General features: G+C 47.1%; 1 protein-coding gene across 1 annotated transcript; it reads left to right on the forward strand.

The window, feature by feature from the left end:
- The first annotated feature begins 1690 nt into the window (after positions 1-1690).
- On the forward strand, positions 1691-20934 carry Cdhr1 (cadherin related family member 1). Its single transcript, XM_027389427.2, has 17 exons — positions 1691-1745; positions 2264-2359; positions 3218-3363; positions 4387-4437; positions 5692-5781; positions 7870-7956; positions 9138-9254; positions 10335-10478; positions 10855-10933; positions 11986-12086; positions 13696-13899; positions 14314-14466; positions 16237-16401; positions 17073-17140; positions 17732-17960; positions 19158-19415; positions 20180-20934. The coding sequence occupies exons 1-17, from the start codon at positions 1691-1693 to the stop codon at positions 20699-20701; spliced, it is 2565 nt and encodes an 854-aa protein (XP_027245228.1). The 3' UTR covers positions 20702-20934.

Here is a 20934-nt window from a genome sequence, read left to right on the forward strand (position 1 = left end):
TGTCTGCATTGCTTCCTGCTATGATGACCATGGACTAAACCTCTGAACTGTAAGCAAGCCCCAATGAAATGTTTTCCTTTATAAGAGCTGCTGTGGTCATGGTGTCTCTCCACAGCAGTAGAAGCCCTAAGACAGCCTCGGTAAGTTTTGTTTCTTGACTTTAAAACTTTCTTCTGTAAAGCATGGGCAATCACACCAGGAAGAACTGTGCAGGTTAAATGACACACACAGTTGAGAGTGAGTACACACACACACACACACACACACACACACACACACACACACACACACACACGGCAGGCATGTGGCCTACATGTCTTCTCTGTCCCTCTCAAGTGCAAGCCCATTGATTCAGTGAACTGACAGCAGAGAAGTCAGAGGCCTGAAGGAGCCTCTTAGGAGAAAATGGAGGACAAGATGCAGAGAGAACCAGCTCTTCTCAGCACATCAACCAGTCACCTGCTTCAGGAACCCTTCAGTGTGAGCAACCACCAGCAAACCTGTCTTGCACACGCTGTGTGGGACCTGGCTTTTTCCTAGCATCTTGAAAAGCAAAGATTCAGAAGTACCTGTGTGATGTGCTGTGCCCACCCTCAGCCAAAGGCCCAGCAGAGTCCTTATGAAGACCTTTGGGCAGACTTACCTGAAACTTGCTGCATTTCCTAGGTGTAGATTCAGCTCCTCCCTGCTGCTCTCTGAATCCCTAGTCCTTGCTAAGAATTGATCAGGGAGGCCTGGCCAAGGGTGTAGGTGCTCTGCTTCCTTGAAGTGCCCTGGAAAGAGAGGATGCTGAGAGCACCAGGTGCATGCAGAGGGTCTCCATTGTCTAAGGACACAGCATCCTATGGGCAGCTTTGAAAGTAACCTGGTTTCAAGCCATCACTCAAGTTTTGCCTTACTCCTCACCCAATTGATGAATGGCCCATCCCAAAGAAGGGTACAGGGGATATCTCTGCTCACTGTCTAGTGTTGGAGAAGGAGGATCCAAGCCAGGAATGCTCCTGGGCTTTCCTGTGTTCTTACTCCATTCCGATAGTACCCTCTCCACTCTTGCTCTTGTTAGTCTAACTCAAAGTTAAAGGGCCTGCTTGAATTGCCTAGGAAGTGCCGCTTTCCATCGCTCTTTCTTTTCTCTCAACGCTGACCTCTCTGCCCTGGAAGAAGCTGGACTGTTTTCTTGCTCACTGTTTTATTTTCACGAATGCTTCGATCACAGAGGTCTGACCCTGAAAGCCACAAAATAAGTTAAATAAAGCACGAAAATTCCTGAGCAGCCGGAACCCCGCCAAATCACAGGAAATCCCGAATTTCTTGTGGCTTCCTCAAGTTAGCCTGGGGCAAGCACACAGTCCCTCGGCAAAGCTCCACCTCTGCACCTGGTGATCCTGGGTTGCTAGGGCACAGAGGGCGTGGTAGGAGACAGGCAGTCTTGTCACGCCTCCCCGCCCGCTGCTCTAAGCTGGTCCCAGTAATTGGTCTCATTAGTTGTCTGACCGGAGCCATCCAACTGTGCAGATCCCGGAGCCTGTCATCCGCTTAGCGCCCTCGCACCACCCGCGCTCCCTCCCTCTCTGCCGCTGCCGCCGTCACCCACATCGTCGCCTCTGCTTTCCTCCCGCGCCCAGGGCATGCTCCGAGATCCAGCACCCGGGCTCGGCAGTGGCCAGGCTCTCGACCAGTCTGCAGAGACATGAGGCACGGCCCGCGGGCCGCCCTGGTCCTGGGGCTGCTGCACATTTACCTGGGTGAGTTGCGAGGGTCCAGGAGGATGGGTGTTGATGCTCCCTGGGGAAACAGGGAGACTGAGGCTGCACCGTCTGTTGCAGACTTTGGGAAGAGGGCAATCTTCCAGCCACGAGCCAGGGTGATGGGATGCTCCCTGGGTGCTTCTCCAGAGGCCGAGAGCCCGCATCCCAGCAGACTGGGGCTCTGCCACTAGATGTCAAACTTTGGCTCTGGGAGACCAGCGGGCTGCTCTGCTGGCTACCCTGGCAAGGCAGAAAGCATGACCTTGGCCCGGCAAACTGTCCCTCTGTGATCTCTTTGATGGGGTGGGATTGTCTTTCCCCTTGATTCTAGGCGCCTGGAATAAAACGTGTCCCTGAAAAGCTGGAGCCTAGCCCAAGCAAACCCTCATCAAGTACCCCAGAGAGGAACGCCTTGCAGGGAGAAAGAACCCCTCTTTTTATTAGCTGGGTCCAGGCAGATGACTTTGCTGGTGTGACGCTCCCTCGAGGTCCTTTTGTCTTCATTCTTTTCCTAGCCCAGGCCAACTTTGCCCCTCACTTCTTTGACAATGGAGTGGGCAGCACCAATGGAAACATGGCCCTGTTCAGCCTCCCAGAAGACACTCCTGTAGGTAAGAAAGTAGCCTTGGCTGCAGCCATCTCCCAGATCTCCCAGAGGGAGTTTCCCTAGAGGGAAAACTCAAGTACTCATGAGTATTCTGAGCCTATGGCATGCTCATGCCACACAGTATTGGCTCCCATGGGTACTCTGTTTGTGCTCTGAATGCCCCAAGGTAATAGAGAAGGTGGTGACCTAAACTGGACCCCTTCAGGAGAACAGGACAAGGACCCAAAGATGGGGTGGGCATAGTTGTGAGATGCTTGCTGCTCTTTAGGGTATGACTGTGAGCAAACATATTTACCTCCACAAGCCTACTTTAAAACCACCCCAAAACTTCCAAGAGATATGTGGAGTGGTGGGTAAAAAAAGAGAGGAAAGGTTCACATCCCATACTTTACCATATCAAGGTTTGCCTAGCTCTTGGGAAGAGAGCAGAAAAATGTAAGTGCTTGCATTCAGAAATCCCCTAAGAGCCAGTCCCTCCTCCATGTGACTGTGCTTTTCTTCACTTGACTTCTGATCCCAGGGACACTCCACCACCACCACCACCACCACCACCACACACACACACACACACACACACACACACTCCAGTTTCAACTTTGGAGAGAATGCATTCCAGGCAGAGGGAAAATCACTTCAGTCAGACACCTCCTCCACAGGCTGTATTACAGATCGCAATCTATAAAGCGGCTGATAATAACATCTGATAACTTCAGAGAATAAAGATAACACAGGAAGCAGCCAGCAGGGGTGAGGCCTGGTTGGGCTGTCCCCACGGCACTGAATATTAATAGTGGAATCTCTAGCCCTGAGCATCTGCTATTTTCAGGAGAAGTTGCATCCCAGGTTCCTTGTCTTCTTCTAGGTTCTCATGTGTACACCCTAAATGGGACTGACCCTGAGGGAGACCCTATCTCCTACCACATCAGCTTTGACCCCAGCACTAGAAGTGTCTTTTCTGTTGATCCCAATTTTGGAAACATCACCCTGGTGGAAGAGCTGGACAGAGAGGTACAAAAACATGTAGGAGAAAACTGGGACTACTGCTTGCTTAGCATTCAGAAACCTCTGTGCTGGTCTCTGTGGAAGACGGGGTGAGGGAGGGTTAACCCCTTAGACTGCTTCACATTAGTGAAGATTCCTTTATCCTTCCAGGGTGAATAGTGGCAATCCTGCAGTGGCAGCAGTTAGCCTTGAAAACACATTGAATTAACAAACAAAACAAAACTTGTACTTTGAAGTTTCTGAGAGCCCTGCTTCTGTCAGAGTGGGTTTTTAAGCCTGACCTTGGATCCCACAAACCACAGGGACTTCTACAGACTAGGCTAGAAAGGGCTTGAGAGTGCATCTGAGTTTGCAACCCCCCTGATTCTGGGTCCTTCTGAGCCCTGGAATGGTGGAGCTTAGGTTTCCTTTCCCTCCACTTGCCTACATAAGGACAGCCTCAGCTGTAGTGCTACTGCTAATTCTGGTTTGGCAGCAAAAGCCACTAACCACAGGTCTGCAAAGGGGACAGGAGCGGGGCTTGGGAGACAACAGCTCTCAACACTGTGGCAAGGATTTTAAAGTGGAGGCAGACTGCTGCCAGCACACTTCCCTGTATATAAGTGGATCTGGTGACTTCCTCGAGATCCTACCAAATCCTAGGCAACACTTAGGACACCATGAACATGGACCATTTAAGCCTGGGACTGTAGAAAGGTGTGGAGAGATAAAGGAGGGGAGAGCAAAAGAGAAGTGAGGAAAACTCCTCTCTTGAGCACACCAGGGTTGCCCCATCACCTTTTTCTAGCAGGAAAACATCTGTTTAGGACACAAGGAACCCTTTGGATCTATGGGAACTCTGGACATACAGAACCCTCCCAAATAAGATCTGAAGCCTGGCAGGAGGGAGCTTCATAGGCCTTGCACGATATCACTGCCTTGTTCAGCTCCTGGGATCCCTTAAACAGCCTTATCTGATGGGGTGACAGCTTAGCAGAGCCTCAAGTCTAAGCTGCTCTCAGCTTGTCACTCAATCCCTTTGGTTCACAGAAGGAAGATGAGATTGAAGCCATCATCAGCATTTCCGATGGCCTGAACCTGGTGAGTCAATCTTCATCATACAGTGTTCAGACCTGAATGTGGGTGGCATGGTTCCTCTTCCAGCCGTGGCACTCCCTGATCTAACCAAGCCCAGGGCAGTGAAGGCCTGCCCAAAGTGCCATGTCTACAGGGCACATTAAAGCTATAGGTGAAGGAAGGAAAGGTAAAAGCAGAGATGAAAGGTCTCTCAACTTCATTTCACATGGGTCCCACCCACACCACGCATCTTCTCAAACCTGTCTACTCATTCCCCATCTGCCAGCTTCTGCCTCTGGCTCTTGGCCCCAGGGCTGCAGGTGTTCTCCCTCTTTTCTCCTCCACTTCCACAGCCACTGCTTTCTGCCAGCCACTTCAGTGCTGACATGATTACAACAGGCCCCAGGGGCTCCCTGACCACCCAGTATGCATTCAGAGTGCTGTCAAGGCTCACACTGTGAAGGGTAGATCTGGCTGCTCTCCACTTGTGAAAGCACTGACAGCTGGCCCTCACCTCCCTCAGGATGAAATCCAAGTTGCCCTGCAAGGCCTCCCTGTCAGGTGCCATCTGCCTCTCCCAACTCTTCTCCCCCATCTGCTGCCAACCATTCAGGCTCTCTCCTGTGCTCTGAATTCCTCTTGTGTCCATCTCTTGTTGGCTTTTTACATTGACTCCAGCTTCCTGGCTCTCATTTCTGCCTCTTGCCTCTGGCAAACTCGCCAGGGTTGATGCCTCTAGTCCCAGAGGTTCCCAGGTGTCCACCACCACAATTCAGCACCCTTGCAGGGCCTCTGGCTGCAGCAGTCAGCACAAAGGACACCGAGGTAGAGGTCATGTGCATATACTGTCTCAGGTGATTCTATTTAGGGCGTTGCTCTCAGAGCTTGCTTGTTACATTGCCATTCTAAGTGGTATCTCTATGTGCTGATTTCTCCCCATACCTCAGCCACCGTGGTCCCTGAAAATGTCCCTTCAAATGTTCCTCTGTCTCTAGGGTGAAAGGAAGTGCTTGTCATCAGTGGGTTGCTTAACAATATTTGTTGCATGAATAAACAAAAGCAGGGTGGAAAGGAGGGAGGGAAGAAGACAGACAGACAGACAGACAGACACACACACACACACACACACACACACACACAGAGAGAGAGAGAGAGAGAGAGAGAGAGAGAGAGAGAGAGAGAGAGAGAGAGGACATATATCTGGGGGCATTAGAGGCCATCTATTTAATCTCCCAAGAAGGTCTTCCTGCACCAAATAATGACTCTTCTATTTCTCAGGTGGCAGAGAAAGTCGTGATACTGGTGACAGATGCTAATGATGAGGCACCCAGGTTCATTCAGGAGCCTTACGTTGTCCTGGTTCCAGAGGTGAGTCAGGGACCCCAAGCTCCCACTTGGGCCCACAGCCTGACCCCCAAGGCTGCCCTATGATTTGTGCAGGGGATCAGAGCCCCGAGTGTAGGACACCTGTCCGTTATTCACTGCATCTGTTTGTTATAATTGTAAATGTCTGCTTATTGTAGAAATGTTAAGTGCACTTTGAAGCCATTCTCACTCCCCTACTTTGTGACCTCAGAAAAATTTTGCTGTTTTTCCTTTTAATGTTTTTATATGTATGGTTATAGGATTTTTATTCTTTTTGTTTGACATAATTGTGATTCTAAAAATATGCTCTCTGTATCCTGTTTTTTTTTTTTTTTTCATTTCATTACAATGTAAGAATTCGGTTCCTTCATTGTCAAGCTTAGGTAATTAGCATCATTTTAATAGCTTCTATCACGTGGACAGTGATCACACACTGATGGAATCCAAGAATCCCCTTATATCTGATATTTAAGCTTTAAATTTCTACTGTCATAAGAAATATCAACCTTTAGGCACAGCTTTTTAAAAATATTCAGTTATTTATTGTTTGTGTATGTGCACCATGTGTGTGCACAGGCCAGAAGAAGGGGTCAAGTCTCCTAAAACTGGGGTTACAGATGGCTGTGAGCTGCCATGTGGGTGCTGGCCATTGAACCTAGGTCCACTTCAAGAATAACAAGTGCTCTAAACCAATGAGCTATTTCCAGTTCCCTACAGACATGGTTTCCCCCTTTAATTTTGTTTTTGTTGTTGTTTTTCAAAACAGGGTTTCTCTGTGTAGTCCTGGCTGTCCTGGAACTCAACCCCTTAGATCATGCTGGTCTTGAACTCACAGAGATCCTCCTTGTTTCCACCTTTAATTTTGATTGTTTTCAAGCTGAATGTGGTGAAACACATTTGTAGTCTAACTGCTTGGAAGACAGGCATGTAACCAAAACCAAAAGGTTCTGGTTTTGAGACAGCTTCACTCTGTGGAAAGGATGGATTTGAATTCTGGTCCTCCTGTCTCTACCTGAGATCCTTTTGTCTCCATACTAGAGGTACAGTTAAATGACAGAAAACTTGCCTAGGACCCTGAATTTGCACCTTGTACAAAAAGAATCCTTGAGATAGAGTAAAAAATTTGAAGTAACTGTATTAAGTAGCTCACCTAAATTCTTTAAAACTTTTTATTATCTATTTTTAAGAGCATAAGTGTTTTTCCTGAATATATTATCTGTGCACTACATGTGTGCAGTACCCAAAGCGACTAGAGTTACAGATGGTTGTGATCTACCATGTGGATGCTGAGAATTGAACCCAGGTACTCTGGAAGAGCAGCCATCACTTATTTTTTATGTTACCAAAGTACTTTATTAAAGATCCTTGTTTGTCCTCTGTTTTATGTTTTATGTTTATGAAAAGAGCAATTGTCTCCATCCTATTGTTTGCTAAAGGGCCAACAGATAGTTTAGTTGGTAAAGTCATTTGCCAACAAGCTTGACCATCTGAATTTGATCCCCAAGACCCACTAGGTGGAAGGAAACAATCAACTCCTACAAGTTCCACTCTGACCCACCTACAAGTGGCTGTGGCATGTGTGTGAGTACACACCACACACACACACACACACACACACACACACACACACACACAAACACTCACACACACAAACACTCACACACACCTCAAAAACATGTTTTCTAAGTCAGTTGTGGAAAATACTGTGTTCTTGCTGTAAACAGTATATATGTTTTCTCTGATGATCCTGAAGATGGCCATGTTTATGAGCTGTGGCTTTGTTTTTTAAATTAGTATTTCATATTTAAATCCTTTAGCTCTTAGGGACCTAGGTTTTGCTTCTCACTGCTCTCCTCTTTAAGACATTCTCTCTCTTCTTGCCTTCCCCCTTCCCTCCCTTTTCCTTGTATCCACTCCCTCAGCTCCCCTCTGTCCCTGTCCCTCTTCATTCTCATTGGGTGTTTTGTCACCACCCCCTCACCACTGTTCAGTCAGTCACCCTGCTGGTCCCTCTGCTCCATGGGCCTCATGTCTCTGCCTCCCCACCATCTTGTCACTGATACTGACCCTTCTCTGTCTGTGACCTCTCAGAATACACCTGCTGGGAGCAGCATCTTTAAGGTCCACGCAGAAGACAAGGACACAGGCTCTGGAGGGAGTGTCACTTACTTCCTACAGGTAAGATAGGACATGTAAGATGCAAACAGGGCCTTGAGATGGAGAGGACAGCTTCTTCCATCACCTGCTACCCCACTCCCAATACCTGTCAGTATCTCTGTTCTCAAGGGTACCCCACAAGGATGAAGACCAGAATGAGACAGAAGACCTCTTCCCCTAATAAACCATCTTGGTTTCCTCTGAGTTGTTCAGAGCCTTGTTCTTTAGGATTACAGAACTAACCCTCAGCTCTCTACTTCCCCCACCCTTTTCCCTAATGAAGTACTGGACACTTAGCATCCACATAGGATGCAAGAAATCCATTTAGGACTGAAATGGTCAATAGGAAAAAGAGGAGATGGGACTCTACTGAATAAGAGAGTCAGGGTCCCCAGCTCTCATTCTCATCCCTCTGTGATCTGTTGAGAAATATGGGGGCTTCATCCCTGAACTGATGCCTTTTCCTGATCCCCCAGGAGCCACTGTCCACCCTCATATTGCTGGTTTTGGAGCACATCCTATTCTTTCCATATTTGGCCACCTGCCCTCAGATTCTCAAGGCAATACAACCTTGTGGCTAAAACTACAAATTCTAGAGAAATCATCTGAACTCACAGGAACTAAAGAGGAATGCTTCCCCCACAAACACACACTGACCACTCATGTTCCTCCAAAACATTCCTTAACTCTTCTCCCATAATGAGAAACGATGATTATTCAACCATCCCAAAATTAAACATGTGTAAAGCTCCGATTACAGCATCTGGAGCCCATTTCCGACCTTCCCCAACTGGAAGACCCCTGAGCACCTTAACAGAGACAAACGCTTTTACAGTCTGTTCCTAGTCACTCACCATTTTTACCTGGTGTGGTTTGAAGGTCCCCAGATCTCTCTCTTTTACTACTACACCTAAGTCCCAGCCTCAGCCCAGTCAGAGCACTCTGTTTCTTCCTGCTACAAGCCAGCAGGCTTTACTGCAAGGCAGAGAGCTGGTTTTGCCTGAAGGTGTTGAAAGCCTGAGCAAAACTTTTGTTGACAGAAAACCCTGAATTCGGATAGGCAGGAGACTTGAACTTGGAATGTAAGTCTGGAAGCCAGGGTTTCTGGGATAAAAGTCAATGACTCCTTCAGTAGGCAGCATGAGACCTCCTGGTATGGCATGATTGCTCCCTGAGTTCAGCTGCTCCCCTCAACTTTACAGAACCTACACTCCTCCAAGTTCACCATGGACCGCCACAGCGGTGTGCTGCGTCTCCAGGCAGGAGCCACACTGGACTATGAGAAGTCAAGGGCACATTTCATCACTGTGGTCGCCAAGGTAACAAAGGAAGATACAGGGGGAACAACCAGTGGTAACTAACTTCAGCCTTTGCTAGATCAGAGCATGGTGCGGTCCTATGAAGGAGCTGGTATTAATTCAAGACTAGGAGACACAATGTGTTCGCTGGGGCAACGGGGGGGGGTAGCGGGGGGTGGGGAGGCAGGGGACAGGAGGCAGCTGCTTGCAATCTCTTCTGCCTGAACACATTTTCCAGGAAGCTGTTGTCTCTAGGGTGGAGAGGTCACATTTCTTTCTAGGGTATGTCATATGACTTTCTAGAAACTTAGAGTTAGGTGGCATGACACAAAGATTTGTTCCCTTCTCACAACCTCCAGTGTCTCTATCTCTGACCAGAATGGCTCTTGCTACTCTTCCTTGCTGTGTGACCAGCAACCCTCTCTGAACTCAGTTTCCTCAAGTGCCCATTTCTGAAGCTGAATGAAGTTCCTCACTTCAGTTTATGAAGCACGGGGAATCAGCAGGCACTCAGCCAAACCTCTTGCCCCAGAGAGACGGAAAACCCAGCTGTCCCATTAGGCCTACTGTGTTCTTTCATAGAAAGCCCCCTTTCAGATCACTGTTAGCTGTAGGCCACCTTCCTATACCCTGTACCAGGAGGCTGGGTTCCACTCTACCTACTAGCTGCTCACTTCCCTTATACTTAAACAGAGGAGAGCCCAAGTCATATTCCTGGGACTCCATGGCCACCAGCATAGGCAGGACACACGGAAGTTTATTAGTAGTTGCTTGAGGCTTGGGTTTCCACCTAGGTATAGGAATTTAGGTCTGATTCTTCCTCCTCTGGTACTAACAACACATAACAGACCTGGAGAGTTAATTTTTCCTGTACCCAAGAAACCTGTCAGACACCTTACTTAAAGCCTCCATGTGTCATTTCTTTGGCATGCCCAACACCACTGAGAAAGTAGAATGGACTCCAGTGACAAGAACAAATAGATACCTGAAGGGGTCAGCTGACTTCACAGCCAGGAGGTGGCAGGAGTCTATTCAAGAGGAGCCTGTCACCTTGAGGCCAGCTTCTCTTCACCCTCCTTCTCTGGTCCAATTCCTCTCCAGGATGGCGGGGGCAGGCTTCGAGGGGCTGATGTGGTATTCTCAGCCACTGCCACAGTCACCATCAATGTGGAAGATGTTCAGGACACGGCCCCTATTTTCGTGGGTACACCCTACTATGGTTATGTGTACGAGGACACCCTTCCGGTGAGTGGTTGTATCATCTACCCAGTGTAACTCGTGTGACTCCCTGGGACTACCACGAGGGAGGCTGGATTCACCACACACTAGCCAGTCTCCCCTCTGGGAGGATGTCTAGCTGTCAAGTAGGAGCCCAAGAGTTTTCTGGAAACTCATGCATTGATCCTGGAGCCAGGGAGTGACAAAGTTCTCTCAGGTGGTTCCTTCAGCTTTAGGAGGCCAGAGGCAGAGAACCCTAAGAAGGTCTCACCTTCTGGAGCCACCCAAAGCCCAGCTATTTTCCTGAGTGGGTTGATATCTCCTGTCCATGATGGGGCAGTGCTGGGTTAGGGGAGACACCCACATCACCATCAACCTCAGACAGCAGCTCCTCTTCTCCAAGGGCTCAGAAGTGCTGACGGTGGTTGCCATAGACGGAGACCGAGGCAAACCCAACCACATCCTCTACAGGTTCTTGAACGGTAAGTGAGGGTAATGCCCTGCCACATCTCTGATTCTGTGCAACTGGATCCTGGTTTCCCCATCTATGGGACCAGGATGACAAGAAGCTGGGGGTGGGGAGAGGGCTAGTCTCCTCAGATGACAACTTTGCCAAGAAAAACATACACTCTCTTTGCCCTGGACATAGTCATGAATGGCATGTGTCTTGTTCTCATTCTTTTCTTTTTGAATGGGGCTGATAATTGAATGAATTAAATACAATGATGTCATGGCATTTCCATAATACTTGACCTGAATGTAGAAAACTGAGGTTCAGAGGCCTGATAAGTATTGACTACTTCTTGATTTTAATCTAAGCCAGATGAGTCTGGGATGTTCTACTACAACTGGTCAGTAGCCAAGCAGGGCACAGTGTCCCTGGGGTGGGCTCCTTGGCCCTCGGGAGAACAGGTCAGCACACCTGAAGCCTGATCCTAGATGCACTTACATTTGTAGTGCACTACCCTTCCCCTGTGTACTCCGGTACACGATCACCTTGCAGGAGTTCAAATAAAAATGTGCCCGTGACCACAAAAAATTTCCTATGTATGGGCTCCTCTTCCATCATCCCCCAGTTATAGTACACTCATCTTACACCCCTCCTCACCTCTCCTTTACACCCGCCATCTCTTGCACCTTCTCAAAGCTCCTTTCTGTCCTTCTATTACCCTCTCTCCATCTTCCTTTGTCTCCCTCTCTCCTTATCTCTTTCTTTTTCTTCTTACACACACACACACACACATGCACACGCACACGCACACGCACACGTGTATGTATAAGAAAAGGCACATGGATGGATCCTGAGAGCTGGACAAAAGTTCAAGTCCACATATGTACTGGCTGAGGGACTTAAGACAAGTTACTTGGCCCCACTGAGACTCAGTTTCCTCATTGACAAAACACAGATGGTTGGCAGTATTATGTTCTATGAGGAGTCCCCCACCTCCATGAGATGTCATAGGAATATGTGACATGACTCCCATGCTGCCTCCTATGACCTTGTGCTAAACTGCAGGACATATTTCTGTGACAGAGAGTGATGGAGTCTTTGAAATTAATGAGACATCTGGAGCCATCTCCGTCCTTCACAGCCCTGCCCAGCTCCGAAGAGAGGTGTATGAGCTTCATGTGCAGGTGACACTCCAGTTGCTTTGTTTATCCCACCCACTCTCCAGTCCTGGAGAGCAACAAAAGTGTTGAAACCCAACGGCTCAGTCTGGGGAGGGATTGAAATGCTACTCCAAGGAGCACCTATATCAGGCTGCAGCAAACATGAGAAACATGAGATAGCAAGCAGGGTTTTTGAGAATGCAGAGGGAGCATCACTTCATGGGCTCAATACAAAGAGAGAAAGCGAGGTGTGTTCTAAGCAGCAGTGAGCTAGCAGCATGAACACGTGCATTCCTTTTGCTCTTGACTGTGAATGTGGTATTTCCAACAGCCTCAAGCTCCTACTTCTGTAACTTCTCAGCAGCCATTAACTGTACTTGGAACAGTGGGCACAAATAAACCCCTTTCTCTCCTAAGATGCTTCGAGTTAGGGTGTTATGTGACAGCAACTGAAATAACACTAGGACAGCGATGGAGGGAGTGAGATACTCCCTGAGAAGATGGTTGTGTCCGGAGAGGGGCTGGTGGCAATGTCCACAACTGCAGAGCATTATAGGCTAAGGAAGAGGAGGATGTGGGGAGCAGCTGGAGGAAACAGCAGGGACTGGAGAAGTCAAGGAGAACTTGCCAAGAACTGATTCACATAACCAAGGGAACTGAGCCTTCTGACGCTAAGATGGTAGTGCCAGATGCAGTGTGGAAGTCTGTGTGAACATCTAACTGGGGATGGGTGAGAATTGAATGGGATGGGAAAGACAGGACAGCATGCAGAGGCTTCTGAGAAGGAGTAAGCCTACAGAAAGATGTGGAACAGGTCTGGGAGGGTCATTTTAGAGCAGTGGTTCTCAACCTGTGGGTCATAGCCTCCAAAGGCTATCAGAAAACACATATATTTACATTACAATTCATAACACTAGCAAAATTACAGTAATGAAGTAGCAATGAGAATAATTCCATGGTTGGGGTCACCACAACATGAGGAACTATATTAAATGTCGCAGCATCAGGAAGGTTGAGGACCACTGAACTAGAGCTTCTTTTTAGAAGTAGAACATCCTTATCCAACACAGGAAGGAGTCCCTGGAAAAGGAACACTTGTCACAAGTTTTGTGGGAGTATCTGTGAATGCCCAGTCTTGGCTTTACAGCCTGTATTAGTCAGCTAATGCTTCATAAGAAATCACCTCTAAAACAATGTACAGGAGTAGGGAGTCTGGGTTCAGCTTGAATGGATCTTGGATTCCAAGGTCATTCACATAGCTGCAATCAGAGACAAGCAGGGCTGGGATCTCATTGGAGGATTAGCTGGGGAAGGGCTGGCTTTGTGGCTCACTTGGTTCTGGTATGATTCAGTTGCTTGTTGGCTGTTTTCTATGGGTTACTGTTAGCTCCTTATCCCATTGATCTTTAGTGTAGCTGCCTGCTTCATAAAAGCCTTGAGAATGAGAAACACTGCTGTCAAAATGGATTATAATCTCTAGTAATCTAACCATGTTGCCAGTCAAAAGCAAGTTTTCAGGTCAGGTCACACTTAAAGAGAGGAATTACGAGGGTATGCATACTAGAAGGAACAATTATTAGGGCCAATAACAATCTGCCTGCCACACAGCTGTAGCCATCTGTTCCCATCCTAGGTGACAGAGGTCAACTCTCCAGGAAGCCCAGGTGCTCAGGCCATAGTCCCAGTCACCATCAGGATTGTGGACCTCAACAACCATCCTCCAACCTTCTATGGCGAGAGTGGGCCCCAGAACAAGTTCGAACTCTCTATCTACGAGCACCCACCCCAGGGGGAGATACTTCGTGGACTTAAGATCACAGTCAATGACTCTGACCAGGTGTGTGGCCATGCCTTTGAAATTGACTGGGTCTGTGTCAGTGCTCAGTTTCAGTGAGAGGGCCCATTCAAGTCACAAAATGAATAAAACAAGATAGTACAACTAAAAGGTATTGGAGGGATGGTCGTTAATCCCATATTATTTGCTTAGACTTTAACAGTCAGTTACAAAGTAAAAGGCAGTCAAAGGAAAGGTCCTTCTCCAGTGCTTAGCACAGAACCAGGATGTCTTTATCTTTTTACTTTGCTTACTGTCATACCCTGCTAAATCTGATTCTTAATTCACCTTTATAGAGAAAGATTTCTCACTGCTTCAGGTTAAGGGCATGTAAGGGCTCTTCACCTAGCACAACTGCCTAATGTATTCCTATTCTTATTTATCTTCTGTTTCTTCTTTTCAAACTATATTGCCCAGGGAGCCAATGCCAAATTCAACTTACGGTTGGTGGGACCTGGAGGCATCTTCCGAGTGGTGCCACAGACCGTCCTGAATGAAGCCCAAGTCACTATCATAGTAGAGAACTCAGCTGCTATTGACTTTGAAAAGTCTAAGTTGTTAACCTTCAAGGTAGGTGGTGTATTGCACTGCTCTGAGCTGGAAGGCAGGGCTAGGAGTAGGCTAGCTCATAATACTATCTAAATTCAATGTAGGGGGACCATTGTCACTTCCAGTCCTGAGTTGTTCTACTCTTCCCCCCCCCAGAGTTTCTGCCCATTCTGTGGGTATGTGGGCAATAGGAGGTGGGGGTGGGGGTGGGGATCTACTCCCCCATTCACACAGCTTCTGCAAAGTGCTCATAGCCTCAACCTTACTGAGGTGCCAGCTCCTAAACTGCCCTTGGCTAAGGAATGTAAGGGCTGTGGAATCAAGGGCACATTACCAATATAGTTTGCCATGTTAATAGAGTGGGGAGAGAGAAACTGTGATTATTAAAATACAGGTTTTTCTCATGTGCCTTAGACATTTGTTATCTGTTCCAATAAGAAACTTAAAAGAAGTAAGGAAATATAATTTTTATGTCATTTATAACCATGCAAAGCTATGCATGTGTATAAGTAATATGTCATATATTAACATATGAGTAATATATTAATTAAGGTACTTCAATAATATTATTTGACTCATCATTATTTATAATTCTGTATACATAAAGTATGTAGCCTGCATCATGATAAAAAGTGAGATACTAAAGGTTTTGTCTGAAGTTGGGAATAAAACTCAAATGCCTGCTGTCACCAAAATGCTTTAGCTCAATGTTTGAACTGACATCATTCCAGATAAAGAGGAAATAAGAGCTGCAAATGTTAGGAATGAGGAGCTAAAAGGGAGTATTATTATTTTTTTTTTAGAAAAATCTAAACAAAAATGATTGGAAGACTATCATAAATAAAAACACAGCACAACGTTAGTGCTCTATGCCCAACAGTTTTCTTATGGAGTGACAGGAAGGAGGAGAGAATTTTGAGTATAATGGAATAAAAGACATTTTTCAAAAGTAATTAATACAATATTCTTAGGAATTACCCTAAAGAGAAATACAAAACACTGAAATGAAAATAAAAGTTTCCCCAGTGAGATCTAAGGTAGGAAAGGCTAGGAATGTGTTCCTGCTTTTTAAAATGCAAATCCCATCTAAGTTAATGAAGACTTTAATGCAATCCTACTCAACTCATGCTGTTTTTTGTTTGTTTGTTTGTTTTTTGTTTTGCTTTTAAGACAGAGCCTTGCCATATAGCCCAGACTGACCTGGAGCTCACTTTGTAGCCCAGGATGACCTCAAATTCACAATCCGCCTGCCTTTGCCTCCTGAGTACTGGCATAATCGGCATGTGCCACTATGGCTAGTCAAGCCAAATTAACTCTGATATAGAATTTCCTTTGGTGAGAAGACTTGATAAAATTATACTGGCTTGTAGCTAGAGAAATCCACTTATAAGAACAGCTGGAAACTTGGATTAGAAAGGAGTATGTAGATCCAAAGAACAAGACAACAATGGTAGCAATTCCAGGCCTGAGTACAAAGAGCAGTGATAAGCAGACTAGCATTGCAGACTCACAAGGGAGGGATGATGAGGGACTGTGAAGATGGTAGCAGGGATAGGCCACCATGGATGCATACCCATAATCTTAGCACTCAGGAAGCTGAGGAGGAAAGATTCTCAGTTAAGGCTGGAGTATGCAGTAAGACCCCAACTCCAAAAAATTGCAACACAAAAGCAACAAAAGATGGAAAGATGAGCACATGGTTGCAAGACCAGTTCTGGGGGGATGGTGGTAGTGTGCTTTTGGTGGGTTAACTGCCCACTCATATAAGTCTGTTTCTCAATCTTTCTCCAGCTTCTGGCCATTGAAGTGAATACCCCGGAGAAGTTCAGTTCCACAGCAGACATTGTGATCCAGCTTCTGGACACCAATGATAATGTTCCCAAGTTCACCTCTCACTACTACATTGCCAGGATCCCAGAGAATGCTCCAGGGGGCTCCAATGTGGTGGCTGTCACAGTAGGTTGGGGACTGGCTCACAAAGCCTACAGTCATTAGCTGTGATCTTCTTGTTTGTTTGGTTTGTTTCTCAAGACAGGGTTTCTTTATGTAGCCTTGGTTGTCCTGGAACTCACTCTGGTGACTAGGCTGGCTTCGAACTCACAAAGATCTACCTCTGCCTCCTAAGTGCTGAGATTAAAGGTGTGCACCATCACTGCCCAGCTGTTAACTGTGACCTTAACAAACTCCTTACCCTCTCTAAGTCATTGATTCTTCACTTAACTCTAGTCTATATTCCCTCACTGTTATGTAGCAGGGGCCATATGAGGAAAGGGTATTGTACCATGGCCGAACATACAGTCTCTTATAATCATCGAGGCCACTTCCTGCTAGTGATAATAGGGATATGTGTGCAAACCCCAAGCACAGAGCTTGAAGCCTATTCCCCTCCCCCTTCATCTATGAAAGAAGAATAAGTGGCTTCCAGGCATTAATCCCCCCCCTTTTTTTGCTCACATTTGACACCTCTCTGAAGAAAACTAGGGCACAGAGCAACCTTCAGGCTAGTTCCTCCTCAGCTGGACAAACCCCAGGCTCTACTAGCTTTCCACTGGAGCTGCCTTCACCTATAGGAACTACCACTTGCCTCACCACAGTACCTGTGCCATTAGGAGCTTTCTTTTTTTCAGGCCGTGGATCCAGACACAGGACCATGGGGCAAAGTCCAGTACTCTATCTATGGGACTGGGTCAGAGCTGTAAGTAGATCCAGAACACCAGACAAACCCAGTTTACAAGGCTTTAGGTGAAGGGAGTCTCTGCTTAAGCAGGAGGGGCCAGTAAAAGGATAAGAGCTAGATTATGGAGGTGAGTTTCCCAGGGTACAGGGTAGAGGGGGCAAGGAATGGAAGGAAACCATGGAGAGAGAACCTGAGGTAGAGATGAGGAACACACTAGTAAGGTGACTGGAAAAGAAGAAGGCTGTGGTCATAGCCTAGAGCATAGGTAGTGTCCTCAGAAGGTAGTGAGCAGGGATAGGATGGGGTGGGGGTGACAGGCCAGGAGTAAGAAGGACAGGCTGCAGTTTGGGTTGTTGACCTCTATAGTCAAATGGCTGGATCTGTCTCCTACAGTCAGATTGTAAGAATGGGGCAGGAACAGGTGGGATGATGCTTGGAGAAGCGGCACAATGTCTCACTTAGGACTTTTGGATGAATCTTATTACTGTAGATGTGTGTGTGTGTGTGTGTGTGTGTGTGTGTGTGTGTGTGTGTGTGTGTGTGTGTTTGTGTGTGTATAAGCATGCATGTACATGTGTACATGAGCTTTCTGCTTTCTGTACCTGGTAGATTCTTGATTCACCCATCAACTGGGCTTATCTACACTCAGCCCTGGGCCAGCCTGGATGCTGAGGGCACTTCGAGGTACAACTTTTATGTGAAGGCCGAAGACATGGATGGGAGGTACAGCCTGGCTGAGGTGTTTGTCACTCTGCTGGATGTCAATGACCATTACCCCCAGTTTGTACAGAGCATCCAGGAGAAGACAATGGTGCTGGGAACCCCAGTGAAAATTGAGGTGGGTTTTAGAGGCAGCTGGGCAACCCAATGAGGCCATAAGAATCTAACTTAAAATAAATGTATCCTGCTAAGGGCACTGGGCTACATGGCACTATGGATGGCTTCTTTTCCAGGCCAACTAGAAAGCTTCCCTAGGAAAGCAGACATCAGCAATGAAACACATGAGACTCGGAGGGCTTGAATGCTGTGCTTGTCTGAATTCTTGTAACTGATCTCCTGTTGTCAAAGCATGCTTTTCCACAGTACACTATATTCTCAATGCAGAAAAGACATGTATTCTGAATCCCAACAAACATGCTTTGAGTACCAGATAGGCCCCTTCCACCTCATCTTGGACCAGTCACTTGGCATCCAAGTTTTCATCTTTGCATGTATAGTAGGGACTCACAACGCCCACTCCACAAACTCCGACACTCCAGATTCCACTCTGAGAGTAGAGCCACGTAACACCTGGTAGGGCTAACACATGTAACACGTATTTACAAATGACCCAGAGACTGATATTGGGGTTCAAGCTTCAAGCTGAATATCAGAAAAGCATAGCATCTAGCGACTAGCTCTCACTTCTAGCTCAGGCTTAAAGGGCTGATCCACGCACGAGCTCTTCACCAAGTCTCAAACTGCTTCCTGTCCTCAGTGTGGCTGGAGAACGAATGCTCATCTGAGACCTTGCTTCTGTCTTTTATACTTCCTAATGTTGGGATTAAAGGTGTGATCTATAATTCTTTTTTAGACTGATTCACTCTTGTGTAGATCTGGGTGGCCTTGAATTTAGAGAGATCTGTCTACCTCCTAATCCTGAGTACTAGGATTAAAGGTGTGTACCACCACCTCCTAGCTTCTGGCTGTTGGGATTAAAGGTGTGTGCCTGGCTTCTATGACTTTTGGCTGACTTTGCTTTCTGAATCCTCAGGCAAGCTTTAATAAATCATAAATAATATATCATTACAAACATAGGCCACGGTGCCAAGTAGCATAACCATATTCTCCTTCCTCAACTCTATCTACTCTAAATAGGATCAATAGAATCAGAATCCTTTCCCATCAACCCAGAAAGCCCCACTTTATATACTGATTTAGCCAATGTGCACAGATATTTTCCTCAAGTGACTCTTCCTTTCTCTCTCTCTCTCTCTCTCTCTCTCTCTCTCTCTCTCTCTCTCTGTCCGTCTCTCCATCCCTCCCTCCCTGCCAGGCTACAGACCAGGATGCAGAGGAACCAAACAACTTAGTAGACTACTCCATCACCCGTGCAGAGCCAGTCAATGTGTTTGACATTGATGCACACACGGGAGAGATCTGGCTCAAGAATTCCATCCGTTCCTTGGAAGCCCTACACAACATCACACCCAGTGGGGACTACTCATGGTCCCTACAGGTGCAGGCCAAGGACCGAGGCTCCCCATCTTTCAGCACAACAGCCTTACTCAAGATCGACATCACCGACACGGAGGTGAGTAGAGGGCTGTTTGTGGTCAAGAAGAGGGGCAGAGAGCAACCTGTGCCAAGGGGTACTGAGTAGTGTCAAGGACTTTCTTTGAAATCAAACCCACAGGCTTGGGAATCAAATTAAAATTCTAGGACTTTTCGCTGGGCATTGGTAGCATATGCTTTTAATCCGAGCACTCGGGAGGCAGAGGTAGGTGGAGTTCAAGGCCAGCCTGGTCTCCAGAGCGAGTGCCAGGATAGGCTCCAAAGCTACACAGAGAAACCCTGTCTCGAAAAAAAAAGATAAAGAAAAAAAGAAGAAGAAGAAGAAGAAGAAGAAGAAGAAGAAGAAGAAGAAGAAGAAGAAGAAGAAGAAGAAGAAGAAGAAGAAGAAATTCTAGCTTCACTGTGAATTAGTGGTGTGACACTAGGCAGTCTAAGCCTCCTTTACCTTTCCTGTGTTAGAAGGTAAAAATAAAAGTTCTCAGCTCAGTGTCTGGCAGGAATTCATCAAATATGAGGTTCCTTGTTCATTTTGGTTTATGTCCCTGTAACCAAAGACAAGCAATAATGGTCTGTTACTTCAAGGAAAGATTCCAGGAAAGCAGGAGTTTGGAAACTGCAGGAGGCGACTGTGGTCGTTCTCAGTTTAATTTTGACTGAGGTTTCCCAAGGGATGCCTTGGGGCAGGATGTTTAAACCTGTCAGGTTTAGGGAAACTCACACTGCCACTGTCCTCCAGGGAAGAAGAGGGAGCAGTTGAACACAGGGCGTGGCTTTCTCTTCCAGACGCTGTCTCGAGGCTCCATGGCTGCCTTCCTGATACAGACCAAGGACAATCCCATGAAGGCTGTGGGTGTGTTGGCTGGTGTCATGGCCATTGTTGTGGCCATAACGGTCCTCATCTCCACCGCCACCTTCTGGCGTAACAAGAAGTCCAACAAGATCCTGCCTGTGAAGCGTGTGCTCCGCAGAAGGCCCAGCCCCGCACCCCGTACAGTTCGCATAGAGTGGCTCAAATTCAAGAGGGCCAAGGCTGCTAGCAAGTTCATACTCAAAGAGGACCCTCCCAATGAGAACTGCAATAACAGCAGGGCAGGAGTCACAGTGCCCCCCAGAGCTCCAGCTCTCCCACCACCCCCCAAAATAGCCCAACGGACAGTGCCTACTGTCTCTGGATCCCTCACCCCACAGCCACCCCAACCGTTACCTAAGCCCAAGCCTTTGGGAGGTGCCATTCAGTCCTCTCTGGTCTCTGAGCTCAAGCAAAAGTTTGAGAAGAAGAGTCTAGACAACAAGGCTTACTTCTAGAATGTGTCCCATGATTCTCCTCTTCCCAAGCCCTAGTACTGACCCTCAAGGTCACCTCTATTTTGTACAATGTTGCAACCCCATATACAAGGCTCTGCAAAGGGCTTTGGGAAAAAGATTCCTCAGATGGAATGTCCTTGACAAATACAGGCCCACTACCCAGATCTTTGGCACAGCTACAATTGCTCTCTTCTTCAGGGACTAGAAGCCCACAAGGAGTCAAGTCTGTGTGT

This window comes from Cricetulus griseus, assembly GCF_003668045.3.
Source record: "Cricetulus griseus strain 17A/GY chromosome 1 unlocalized genomic scaffold, alternate assembly CriGri-PICRH-1.0 chr1_1, whole genome shotgun sequence".
NCBI lineage: Eukaryota > Metazoa > Chordata > Mammalia > Rodentia > Cricetidae > Cricetulus > Cricetulus griseus.